Genomic DNA, 12,613 nt, shown 5'->3' on the forward strand with positions numbered 1-12,613 from the left:
AGCTCTTACAGATATTTGATTTTTTTAAGATATGCTTATTCTTTTCCTCAGCAGTTCTCTATCCCCTGACAAGATATGTATGTGGGACAAAAGAGAAATTTATTCTGTGGTCAGGCATTCTAACCTATCTGATCTTTTTCAAGCACATGTCAGGCTGTGCTCCAGTTATTTATTACCGTTGCTGATTAGTCATCATTTTCAATTTCCTATGGTTGTTGTTTATTCTTACAATATTTGAATGACTTCCACAGAGAGAGTGTAAGCTCATTGAAATGAACATTTAAAAGACCCAGAGATGCTTGTCAAAGTGATGTAACAAGGTGGTGAAACTGTAATTGAAAAATAGTGGCATGTTTATGTTCTGCAGCAAAATAAATAGTTTTGTCCCCAAATCAGCTGACATATTTGATTGGTTGTAGTGGCTTTGCAGAAATAAAAACACTAATCATAGTTCATTTGGTTTATATGACCATGTTTCAAGTTCAACTTTTTTTCCTCTTTTTTGTGATCTCTAATAAGGATCACTTATACAGCAAAAATATATATATACCCTTTCCCTGTAAGTGGCATTCTAGGCTTTGCTTGTGTTTGAGGGTAAATACCCATTTTAAACCAGAAATTCCCTTTGGTTTTTCAGAGCAAGAGTCTTCCACTTTCTCAGTTATGTGAATGCCAACTGTCTGATGAGTAGATTATCTGCAGATAATTTTTAATCCCAGGTGAATTTCTTCCTAAGTTTTCCTCATGTTTCTGCTTAATGTGTGCTGTGGAACTGATTTTAGTATTCTCCTCAACCAACACCGTGAGGAAGGTAAATCTGCATGAGGAATTGAAGATGCTATGATGCGTTTCAGAGGGAGCCATAAAATAGATGTGATTTCAGATTTATCTTTGTCATGGTTCCCTGCCAACTTCCCATAGCCAAAATTAATTTTATTTTTCATTTCTATTTTTCGTTCCTATTTTATTTATTTGTCTTGAGGCTTATAAACTGTTTGGTTTTTGGTTACCCCAAACTACCTAGTATTTCTTTCCCTGTATTTTTTGGAATCTGGAGGAAAGTTACTTTCTTCTTTGATTTTTAACTAAATTTCATAGGTAGGTAGATTGGATTTGGGGATTGAAAGACAGTTCTAAAATATCTTTGTATTCTCAAATCTTTTTATTTTTACTTTTTAATTTTGTTGTAAACTTGTGCATCAGCCTCTCCTCTTTGTTAAGACCTATATTCTATGATTATAATTCTACAGTTGTTCTGCTGTATTAATACTGCCAGTGTTTTTTACCAGAGTTAAATATATGATGTTTCACTTCTTGTATTTTATACATTTCAGACTCAGGTCACATTTTCTGATAATGTTAGAAGAGCTTCTTTTAAACCCAAATTTGTTGTTTTCACAAAAGGTTTTATTACTTTACTAGGATTTTTTCCACTTTCTTTTTTGGCAACATAGAATATAAGCAGTACGTAAAACATATGTATACCTTAAAGAATAATTACAGGGTAATGTGTAACCCACTTAAGAAAATCTTAAAAGTGTTCATGTTTTCATGTAGTTTGGCAATTTCTTATTACTGTGACTCTTCCATTTATAAATGTCTTTTTTCTTCTACTTGCTACTTTCTCTGAGTTTACTTTTGCAAATCTCTTCATTAGAAAATGTTATTTTTGTAGAATTACTATTTGGGGAAAATTTGTCACTTTTTTTTCAAATTTATCAAATATTTATATCAAATAATACTACATATTAGACACTGCCCTAGCCCTTGGGGTTACAGAGATGAGTGATTTGGGGAGTCACTAAGGCAGCTGATACAAAGGTAATAGTTGAATTGAATGCCTCTCCATGCAAATACTATAGATCATTTAACTCAAGTATTATTAACTTACTATCACAGGAGCTGTTCATTTTTATGAGAAATATAAATTATATATAAGCACAAAAAATATGAATATTCCAAATCTATCATCCACTTTCAATAGCTTGGTGAATATCTTTCCAAATACATACATATATATATTCATATTTCTATAACATATAATAAGTGCCCATAATATACATATTATTCTTTTCACCTAATAGTATATTGTGACTATTTTTCCAAATCAGTAAATATGTATCTAGGATTACTTTTGACAGCCAAATGTAATTCCATTATATGGAGATGATCTGATTTATTAACTGGTCACCTATTGTTGAAAAATCTGGGCTGAAATTGACATCTATGGCTAAATCTTTGCAAGTATACTTAATAATGTCCATAAAATAATTTTTTGAATGTTTAGAATTACTGGGTCAATGAGTATGTACATTATATAGTCATTTTAATTGAGTACCTAACATATACTTACAAAACAGAAAAGTGCACAAATCAGAAGTATAAATTTAAATTTATAAATAAGTGTAAAATCAAAAGATAAAATTGCACAAAGTAAATACACACCATGTACCCAGCACTCAGCTTTAGAGACAGAATATTACCAGTAACCTAGGAGCCCACCGTGTAACCTCTTCCAGTTTCTACCCCTATTGCAGGGGTAACTGCTATCTTGACTTTCAACACTATAAGTTAGTTTTGCTATTTTTGAGTTTTCTGTATATAAAAGGAATCACATCATGTGTACTGTTTTGTATCTGGCTTCTTTTTAATGCAAATATTTTGTCCTTTAATATGTTCTGCTAAGTTCCTTCTAGAAAGGTTATTTTAGTTTCTTTTCCCCACACAAAAGCTGCTTTCCCCACTGACGTTGAATGTTAGCGTTAAAAAAATGTTTTCTCCAACCTGATCAGGGAAACTTATATCTGTTTATTTTACTTTACTTTTTTTTACCTAAATAGGTCGAACATTTTTTTCACATGCTTATTAATCATTTGATTTTTCTTTTATAAATTCCTGCTTTGTCTTTTGTTATTTCTTTTGACTTACTGTTTTCTTACTAATTTGTAGTAGCTTAATGTACAGAGGACAGTGACATATATATGATATATATATCGCAAATGTTCTCAGATTTGTTGTCTTTTAATTTTGATACTAAAATTTTAAATATCCCTTATATTAAGTTTCTGGTTTGTGTGTGATGCTCAAAAAGCCTTCTTCACTTCCAAATGTTATAAACACTTGTATATATTGGTGGAATTTCCCTCTTCCTCCCTCCTTGCTCACCCACCCTGCACTGAAATTTGTGATTACATGTGCATACATTGAAAATCCGACCAGGTGATGTTACAATTTTTGCTTTAAACAACTGTAAATATTTTAAAGGAATTCAGAGGAAAAAGGTAGTTTTTTGTATTTATCCAACTATTTATCATTTCTGTTATTCTTCTGTTATTTTTGATGTTTCAGGTTTCCTTCTGATATTGTTGCCTATCAGCCTGAAGAAATTCCTTTAAAATGTCTTCTAAAAAGTCTTTTGGCAGTGAATTCTTTTAGTTTTCCTTCACTTGAAAATGTCTTTATTTTTGCCTTCATTCCTGAAGGATATTTTTGCTGGATATAGAATTTTGAAAGGTTTTTTATCTTGCTCCAAATCTTTTTTTTTCCCATCAGGGCCTCCAATTACCTGTATGCCAGATCCACAGGTCCCTGAGCCTTGTGCGTTTTATTTCAGTTTTTTTCTCTTTGTTTTTCAAATTAGATAATTTCTATTTGATCTATCTTCAAATTCGCTGATTTTTTTTTCCTGTCATCTCCATTCTGCACTTTAGCCCAGGGAGTTTTTTGCTTCAGTTGTTGTATTTTTCAGTTTTAGAATTTCCATTTGATTCTTTTTTGTAGTTTCTGTTTCTCTGCCGAGAATTCCTATCCTTTGATTGATTTCACTGTGTTTTCTGTTACCTCACACCAGCATAGTTAATAATATTTGCTTTAGACTTCTTGTCTGATAGTACCAGCATCTGGGCATCTCAGAGTTGGCATCCACTGATTGTCTTTTCTCTTGAGAGTTGGCTACATTTTCCTGGGTCTTTGTATATCGAGTAATTTTGGATTGTATCCTAGATGTTGTGCGTGTTACGTTTTGTGGACTCGCGGTCATGTTATAATCATCTAAGAGGATGTGGATGTGTGGTTTAGCAGGCTGTCAACCTAGTTAAAGTCAGAATACAAGTTCTCTAACAATGTCTGGGCAGACAGTGGTTCAAGTCTCAGTTCCATTTTCTAAGCATTTGCTATTCTGTTTTGGGTCTCTCCTGCACATATGCAGTTTAGGGATTAGTCTGAGACTTGTACAGGTTTTTCAAATCTCACTTTAGTTCTCTAAGCCTTTACTTGTTGTTTTGGGTTTTTCCCATGCACATTTTATTCAGAGATTATTTCTGAGACTTGTGCCAGTGATTCAGATTTTAGTTCAGTTCTCTCAGCCTTGGTTATGTTGGTTTGGTTCTAACCTGGGCTACATAGTTCAGGGGTTAGGCTGAGACTTGTGCAGGTTCATACAGAGAATTAGGGGATCCTCTTCTCTAGCTCTCTCCTCCCCATATTTGTCCCACAGTCTCCATTTTTTTCAGAGTTTAAGATTATAATTTCCATCTAAGATTAGTTATTCAATGATTTACAAAGTGTACTGACTACATAATAATGCTAGCTATATTTAAGAAACTGAAGACTAAAAATTTTAATTTAACTAAAATTTATTGAGAACCTGCTATATAACAGACTCGTGCTGGGTAAGGGGCAGAGAAATGTGAGTTACACATGGGCTTTGCTATTAAATAAATTGCATTCTGATGGGGCAAACTAACAATAATACAGTGTGGTAAGTGCTGTAATAGAATTGTATATAATAGGCACATTCACTTAGCAAATACTTATTGTGTACTATGGGCGAGGCACTGCCCTGGTCACTAAGGATATAGTGGTGAGCAAGTCAGGCATATAGGAATAAATTTAAGAAAATAGTTGAATTAGTCTGTGGAGGGGTATTAGGAAATCAACTGAAAAAAGTTATGTTTTAGAAATTTCTTATTAACTGCATGGTTTTCTATAGTAATCTGTAGCTGAGGACTGTGTTGCTTTATAATTCTATTTGACAGAATTATAACTAGTATTTGAATTCTCTCTTGGTATCTAAAGTAGAGTGAACTTTAAGGTTAAATTTGGATCCAATCTATATTAAGCCTACAGATCAATGAAACCACATTCTCAACAAAAGCAGCAGAGTACACAAATTAGCTTTATAGTGATTTTTCAATAATCAGTGTCCTGTTTTTAACACTTTGTAAGCTTTGTTTAATGCCAGTTTTAAAATAGATTAAGTAAAACTAGTCCCATTAGTGAAGTAAAAAGGAATTGTATCATTTAAATTTTAAACAAAAAGAAATTATATATTCATCTGAAAATTATATATTTATCTGAATATGTTGATTTCTTTTAGAGACCTTTTTGTACTATCACAGTAACTCTTAGAGTTACTTTGAAGTTTCTCCTTTGGGTATTTGCTTAAACATAACTTTTATTTAAGTACTATTATTTATTTTTATTTTATTTTCAGAAAAAATACATAACATTTAAAAATTCTGTTGATCTCATCATAAAAATATTCATAGTACTTTGCTTTAAAACACGAGATCAGGAGAAATTGAGTTGGCTTTGTATAAAAGAGTATGTTTTAGTTATTTATTGTTGTGCAACAAACCAACCCCAAACTTAGTGCCTTGAAGTCACAATCAGTTGGATTTATTTGTTTATGATTCTGCAGTCTGGACTGGATTTATCTACTAGTTCTGCTGCTGCTCTATCCTGGTGTCTCTCATGCTGCTGCCATTGTCTGGAGACTTGAGTAGAGCTGGAGGGTCCAAGATGGCGTAATGCACAAGGCAGCATCTCAGTGGGAGAGCCTGGATTGGCCAGGGGCCAGCTGAGCCCCTCTCTCCATGTAGTCTCTCACCTTCCAGTAGTCTACCATGATCGTTTCTCTAATGAAACACATATTGGTTATTTGATTAACCTTGTTACCCTTATTGTTATGTAGTTTCTATGAGAAAAAGCCAAATTATATTACTTTATTTTTACTTATAACATCTTTTCCAGGAAAAACAGTGGCTTGCCGTAAGTTTAAGAGGTATCTGGTCTTTGAAATGGTTTCTTGTTTGCCATGTCTTAAAAGACTGAATAATTAATTGTTATGTCATGTAATTACTTTATAATTATTTATATTCCTTTTTTTTAAAAAAACAGGCAGTTGCTGGCTACTTTGATATATATTTTGAGAAGAATTGCCACAACAGAGTAAGTATCATGAGTTTTCCCATAAGAATTATGTGAAATATATTGTATTTTTATGCCCCAAGGTGTTTGATCATAAGCATTTTGCTGTTGTAAGCAATTGGAGCTTGTATTTGATGTAGCAGATTAATGTACCATGATATTAAAAATCTTGTACTTCATCAGATACTTTTGAACTCTACCAATGCAGGTCGTGTTCTCTACGGGCCCCCAGAGTACCAAAACACACTGGAAACAAACAATATTTCTGTTGGAAAAGCCATTTTCAGTTAAAGCAGGTAAGAAAGGAAAGTAAAGGGGGAAACATGTCTTATTCATTCTGAAATAAACAATATTCATTCATTCTACAACCACTGTTTATGTGCCCACTGTATTTGACACAGTATAACAGATGTTAAGGTAAGGTGTTCTTAGAGATTACCATCTACATGAATTTTGTGTGTGTGTGTGAGTGAGGAAGATGGGCCCTGAGCTAACATCTGTTGCTAATCCTCCTCTTTTTGCTTGAGGAAAATTGTTGCTGGGCTAACATCTGTGGCCATCTTCCTCTACTTTATATATGGGACGCTGCCGCAGCATGGCTTGATGAGCGGTGCATAGGTCCATGCCTGGGATCCGAACCTGTGAACCCTGAGCTGCCGAAGCGGACTGTGCGAACTTACCCACTACACCACTGGGCCGGCCCCTACATAAATTTTAGATGGCATATTATTTCATTAAAGAAGTAATTTAAAGAAAACTTGATTTAAATCTAATTTCTGCCAGTTACAATGTATGTGACATATTACATAGCTCTTATTTTGAATATGACAAAATATTTCAGAAAACTTTTCTTTAAGCAATAACTAGTATTTACTAAGTTGCAAATATAACTAAAAGAAAATATTTTCATTTTCCAAGTGACCAAAGAAAAACGTCACCAATAGAGGTAAAGTATAAATTAAAGAGACTGTCAGTCTCTTTAGTCGGTTAGTAGTTATTGTGTTCAGAATACATTTGCCTAGAATGCTCTCTACTGTCCACCCCTCAGGTCTTACGTAGTGTTCAAGGACAGGTCCAATTCTACACTCCCTTGTTTTACACCCCAGTGATTTTTCACTTATGTGAGCACTTACAGTTCTTACATACCTACACACTTAGCTCCAAAAGTTAGAATTTGATTATAGAATTTTTTTTATTTAAACTGCTTATTACATATAAGTCTTCTTCTCCCGCCTTCACTGAAAGCCTCCTGACTGTAGGAAAGCTGAGTATACAACAAACTTCAATGAAAAGATGCACAACATAACTAGTGACTCAGGGAAAAGCTAATTAAAACTTTAAGACACTGTTTCTCATCCATCACTATTGGAAAAAAAATACGTAAAACTTAACAGTGCCAAGTGTTGGCAATAATGTAGCCAAATGGATCTTTTATGCTCTTCTACTGGTGGTCTTAATTGGTACAACTTTAGAGAACAGTTTGATATCATCAAATTAAGTATAGTTGTACCATCCCTACAACCACACAATTTTTTTCCTTGGTGTGTATTCTGAACACTCTCTCCCACAACCTGTGTACAAGAATCTTCACGACAGTATGGTTTGTAGAAGTGAAAAATTAGAAACAACCTTAATGTCCATCAACAGAAGATAAATAAATATGGTAGTTACATACAATAAAATCTCTATAGCAAATTAAGTAAATCGTGTGTGTGTGTCTATCAAAAGCAACATTGAACAAAAAAAAGCTGCAGGATGATTCCTACAGTATACCCATTTATGTGAAGTTTAAAAACATGTAAAACAACTATACAGACACACACATAGTAAACGCAAGAAAACACTTAAGAATGATCACCACTGAATTCAACGTAGCGTTTACTTCTGGAGAAGGATAGTAATTAGGCTCAGGGAAGGCTACAAACAGGGTTCAATGCCATATATGTGAACTATTTCTTTTAAAATTGAAGGAACTGCGGCAGAACGTTAAGATTTGACAGAGCTGAGTGGTGAGTCCCAGATGGTCATTATATTATTCTCTATATGTTTAAAATGCTTTATAAAATTATAATATAGTTGCGATTTTACTGTTCATCATAAATTGGACTCACTAGATGCAAATAACCACCATTAGAGTAAAACGGCACCTCGTTGTCGGTTTTTCACTCTGAGGCTGCAGTGCTGTGGAAATAAAACCTTGATGGTGGCATTTTCTCTTTCTTCAGAAAGCTTGAGCACAGCACAGCTGAAATGAGGCAAACACGAAATCCTTTCACAGCCTCGTTTGTTTTGTTTTTGTGTAGCTCTGGTATTTGGACTGATATTTGGAAACTTGAAAATGTTGCTTTCTTCACTGTAATCATTTTGTTGTCTTAATGCTAGAATTTTAAAGGCAGTACTAACTCATTCATGTCTTAATCTTGAGGTAGATTTAAGATAGCATTTGAATGTTCTCCCACCTACTTAGAACAAAATATTATTTGATGTCTAGTGAAATTTTGAAATCCTGACTATTCTTTACCCAGTAATCCTTAGAGTAATTGATTTGGCTTTTTCAGAATACTATGAAGGAGGTATGTGATTCTAATGTTGCTCTCTGGTACCATTTACATTCTATATTTCTTTCAGTGCCATTGTGTATGTACTTGTATCTAAGTAGTAAGGCCAATACAACACAAAATATTAGAATCCCCTAAAAATAGCACAACCTGAGGAAAGATCTGAAAGGGAAATTCCAGAGTAGGGAAAATGTGCTCATGCTCAGCTATGGAAGTATGAAGAAAGGATCATATCAGTAAATATAACACCTTTTTTTTTTTTTTTTTTTTTTTACAATCCTGCTAAGCCTCTGATGATAGTACTAGTGAATAGAAGCCAGAAGCTGTGGGGCAGAGTACTGAAGAGGACAAGCTAACCAGACAAAGAGCTCTAGACATCTACACAGAATGTCCCCCTGAGTTTAAATGAGTGCTAAGATGTATATATGTAGGACGAAATGCCAGAGGTCAGGCAAAGCAGCTGTGGCACCTCCAAACCAAACAGTTCTCAGAGTTTACACAGGGCTGTGGGATATTCAGGTTTCAGCCAGCTAGAGTGAGGAATCCTTTTGGACTTGATTCAGTAGAGATTCTAGAAGGACCATAGCTTCATAGTGGGAATAAACTATCCCTAGAGTAAAGGCTACTCTGGAAGCTCCTTAACAAAGCTTAAAAAAAGCCTTGAAAGGAAAAAACTGCACTGCAAGTAACTTTAATGGCAACAAAGGAAAACAACAAAACTCAGACACTCAACATAAAATTCATGATGGCCAGCATTCAAGCAAACGTTGAATGCAGCAAAATATCAGTCCATAGAAACAGACCCAGAAGTGATGGAATTAGCACACAAGCATATTGAAACATGTAATAACTACTTTTATATTAATATAGTGATGAGAATATGAGAAGATATTTAAAATCCAGATAGAACCTCTAGCAATGGAAATTACAATATCTGAAGTGAAAATGTCATTTGATGGAATTAATGGTAGAAGAAAAGATCAGTCAACTTGAAGAAACAGCAATAAATTGTATCCAAAATGATGCACAGAGAGGGGAAAAAAAGATTTTTAAAAGTATGAATGTATCCATGGTAACCTTTGGGAAAATATGAAGCACTCAAACTTAAATGTAATAATAAAAGTCCCTGGAAGAAGCAGGGGCAGGAAATATATTTGAAGAAATAATGCCAAAATTTTCTTACATTTGATAAAAACTATAACCCACAGATTGAAGAAACTCAGTGAATCCCAAGTAGGAGCAACACAAAGAAAACAGCACCAAGGCACATCATAAGCAAATTGCTGATAAACAGTGATAATAATAATAAAAAAAAAAATCTTAACATTAACCAGAGAAAAAGGAAACATATAAAAAGGAACAAAGAAAGAATTACTTCAGAATACTCATCAGAAACTATGTAAGCCAGATGCTAATCAAATGACGTTTTCGAAGTGCTAAAAGAAAGTGTCAACCTAGATTCTACATCTGGGATAAATACATTTCAAAAATGAAGACCAACTTTTCCAGAAGAAAAATGCTGAAAGAATTAATCGCCAGCAGACCAGCAATACAAGATACATTAAAGTAGGTTCTTCAAGTGGGAGAAAAATATCCACTTGGATCTAAACAAAGGAATGGAAAATGCCAGAAATGGTAAATGTGTGAGCACATAGAAAAGCTTTTATTTTCTCATTTTTTAATTTCTTAAAATATAGGTAATTGATTATTTAAAGCAAAAATAATAATGTATTGTGGGTTTCAAAACATGGAGATATAAAATGTATGACAATGATAAAAAAAATTAATGAGAAAATAGAAATATATTGTGAAGTTCTTAACACTGTACTTACAGCAATTGAATGGGAAACTGTGATAAGTTAAATATGTCCGTTGTAAACCCCAGAGCAACAACTAAAATATTTTAAATTAAACCACAAAGTATAGCTAGTAAGCTGGTAGTGGAGATAAAATGGAATCCTGAAAAAATATTCAATTCAAAAGAAGATAGGAACATAAACAAATGGACAAATAGAAAACAAATGGTATGATATTAGACTTAAATGCAAACATATTGATAATTACATTAAACATGAATGATCTGTACATCCAGGCAATGGAACACTGTCAGTGCTAAAAAGAAACGAGCTGTCGGGGCCAGCCCCGCAGCCTGGCGGTTGAGTTCAGCTCTGCTTTGGCTGCCCAGCTTTGCTTCCCAGGCACAGACCTGCACCACTCGGTGGCAGCCCACGTACCACATAGAGGAAGATGGGCACAGGTGACAGGTCAGGGTGACTCTTCCTCAGCAGAAAAAGAAGAAAGAGAGAAACGAGCTGTCAAGCCATGAAAAGACATGGAAGAATCTTAAATGCGTATTAGTAAGTGAAAAGAAGCTAATCTTGAAAAGGCTGTGTGATTCCAACTATATGACATTCTGGAAAAGGCAAAACTATAGAGACAGTAAAAAGATCAGTGGTTGCCGGGGGCAGAGTTTACAAATAAGCAGAGCACAGAGGATTTTTAAGGCAGTGAAAATACCTTGTATGATATTATAATGATGGATATATGTCATTATACCTGTGTCCAAACCCGCAGAATGTATAACACCAAGAGTGAACCAAGAGTGAATTATCACTATTAAAGCTTAGAGTTAGAAAATGAAAGAAAAAAAAGAAATGGATTCTCCATCATATAAAAGCTTACTAGGTATATATAGAGAAAGAGAAATAAATAGCCAGATTTTTATCATGTTTTTAAAGCCAATAAAAGATCTGAATTTTAAAGTAAACACTGCCAAAAACCCACTAGAACAGAATTGAAATGAAATCAGTTTTGTTCTTGATTGAACTGTGACACTGCCTTGTGGTCAACTAATAGCCGTCTGCCCGTGAGAAAAGCAGGGTGGTGCAGCTCAGCTCCAGGGAGTGTCCTTTGCCGCTCTCACCGCGGTGTACACACTGAGCAGCATCAGTCACGTTATCTCTGTTTGACACTGATTAATTACTCCCATCTATTCTGGTATTACAGCCACTGCCTTGCACTTCAGTCGGGCTTGAACAATTGAAGGGAGTTCAGTGGTGTGAATTATGTATTTATTACTGTGACCCTTCATGCTATTTAATTAACTTAGATAAGTGCTGTTTGCACCCTCATTTTAAAATGAGGATTATTAAAGAAATAGTTATTTGACTTGTACTTCATTTTAAGACATGAAATTTACAATATCAGCTTATAAGGCAATTAATGTTTTGACTTTTTAATTATTCAGATGTTATGTTTAATATTGACGCTTAAAATTTTTTCTTCTGTGAAAATTTAGCAAAAGTATCCATTACTAGTTCATCTTGACTCGAGCTATATTTCTAAGTTGAGGAATACATGGAACTCTTAAATATATCCTTTAAACTTGAAGAATTTGATAACCTGCATTTATAAAAGCGCCATGGAACATTTCCATTTTGACCCTTACACTAAAGATTGAATAGAAATTTACAAACAAGGCAACTTACATTTTTTTTTTTTCTTTTTTTTTTTTTTTTTTTTTGTGAGGAGATCAGCCCTGAGCTAACATCCGCCAATCCTCCTCTTTTTTTTTGCTGAGGAAGACGGCCCTGGGCTAACATCTGTGCCCATCTTCCTCCACTTTATATGGGACGCCGCCACAGCATGGCTTACCAAGCAGTGCGTCGGTGCGCGCCCGGGATCCGAACCAGCGAACCCCGGGCCGCCGCAGCGGAGCGCGCGCACTTAACCGCTTGCGCCACCGGGCCGGCCCCCATTTTTTTTTTTTTTTTTAACACTTCTAAGGCAGCTAAATCAAAGAGCAACAACCATTAGGGAACGTGCCGTAAAAAATATTTACAGCA

General features: G+C 34.5%; 1 protein-coding gene across 7 annotated transcripts in view; it reads left to right on the forward strand.

The window, feature by feature from the left end:
- PRMT3 (protein arginine methyltransferase 3) overlaps positions 1-12,613 on the forward strand; it is a 129,370-nt gene that overhangs the window by 106,058 nt on the left and 10,699 nt on the right. For 2 of the 7 annotated variants that reach the window (XM_058546137.1, XM_058546135.1), the window contains 2 exons: positions 6,181-6,231; positions 6,419-6,506. In XM_058546137.1, coding sequence (XP_058402120.1) covers positions 6,181-6,231; positions 6,419-6,506 — 139 coding nt within the window. Of the gene's footprint in view, positions 1-6,180; positions 6,232-6,393; positions 6,507-8,180; positions 8,220-9,055; positions 10,516-12,613 lie in introns of those variants that run through there. The other 5 variants (XM_058546136.1, XM_058546138.1, XM_058546140.1 and 2 more) reach the window with 5 other exon arrangements.

The sequence above is a fragment of the Diceros bicornis genome, chromosome 7 (genome assembly GCF_020826845.1).
Source record: "Diceros bicornis minor isolate mBicDic1 chromosome 7, mDicBic1.mat.cur, whole genome shotgun sequence".
NCBI lineage: Eukaryota > Metazoa > Chordata > Mammalia > Perissodactyla > Rhinocerotidae > Diceros > Diceros bicornis.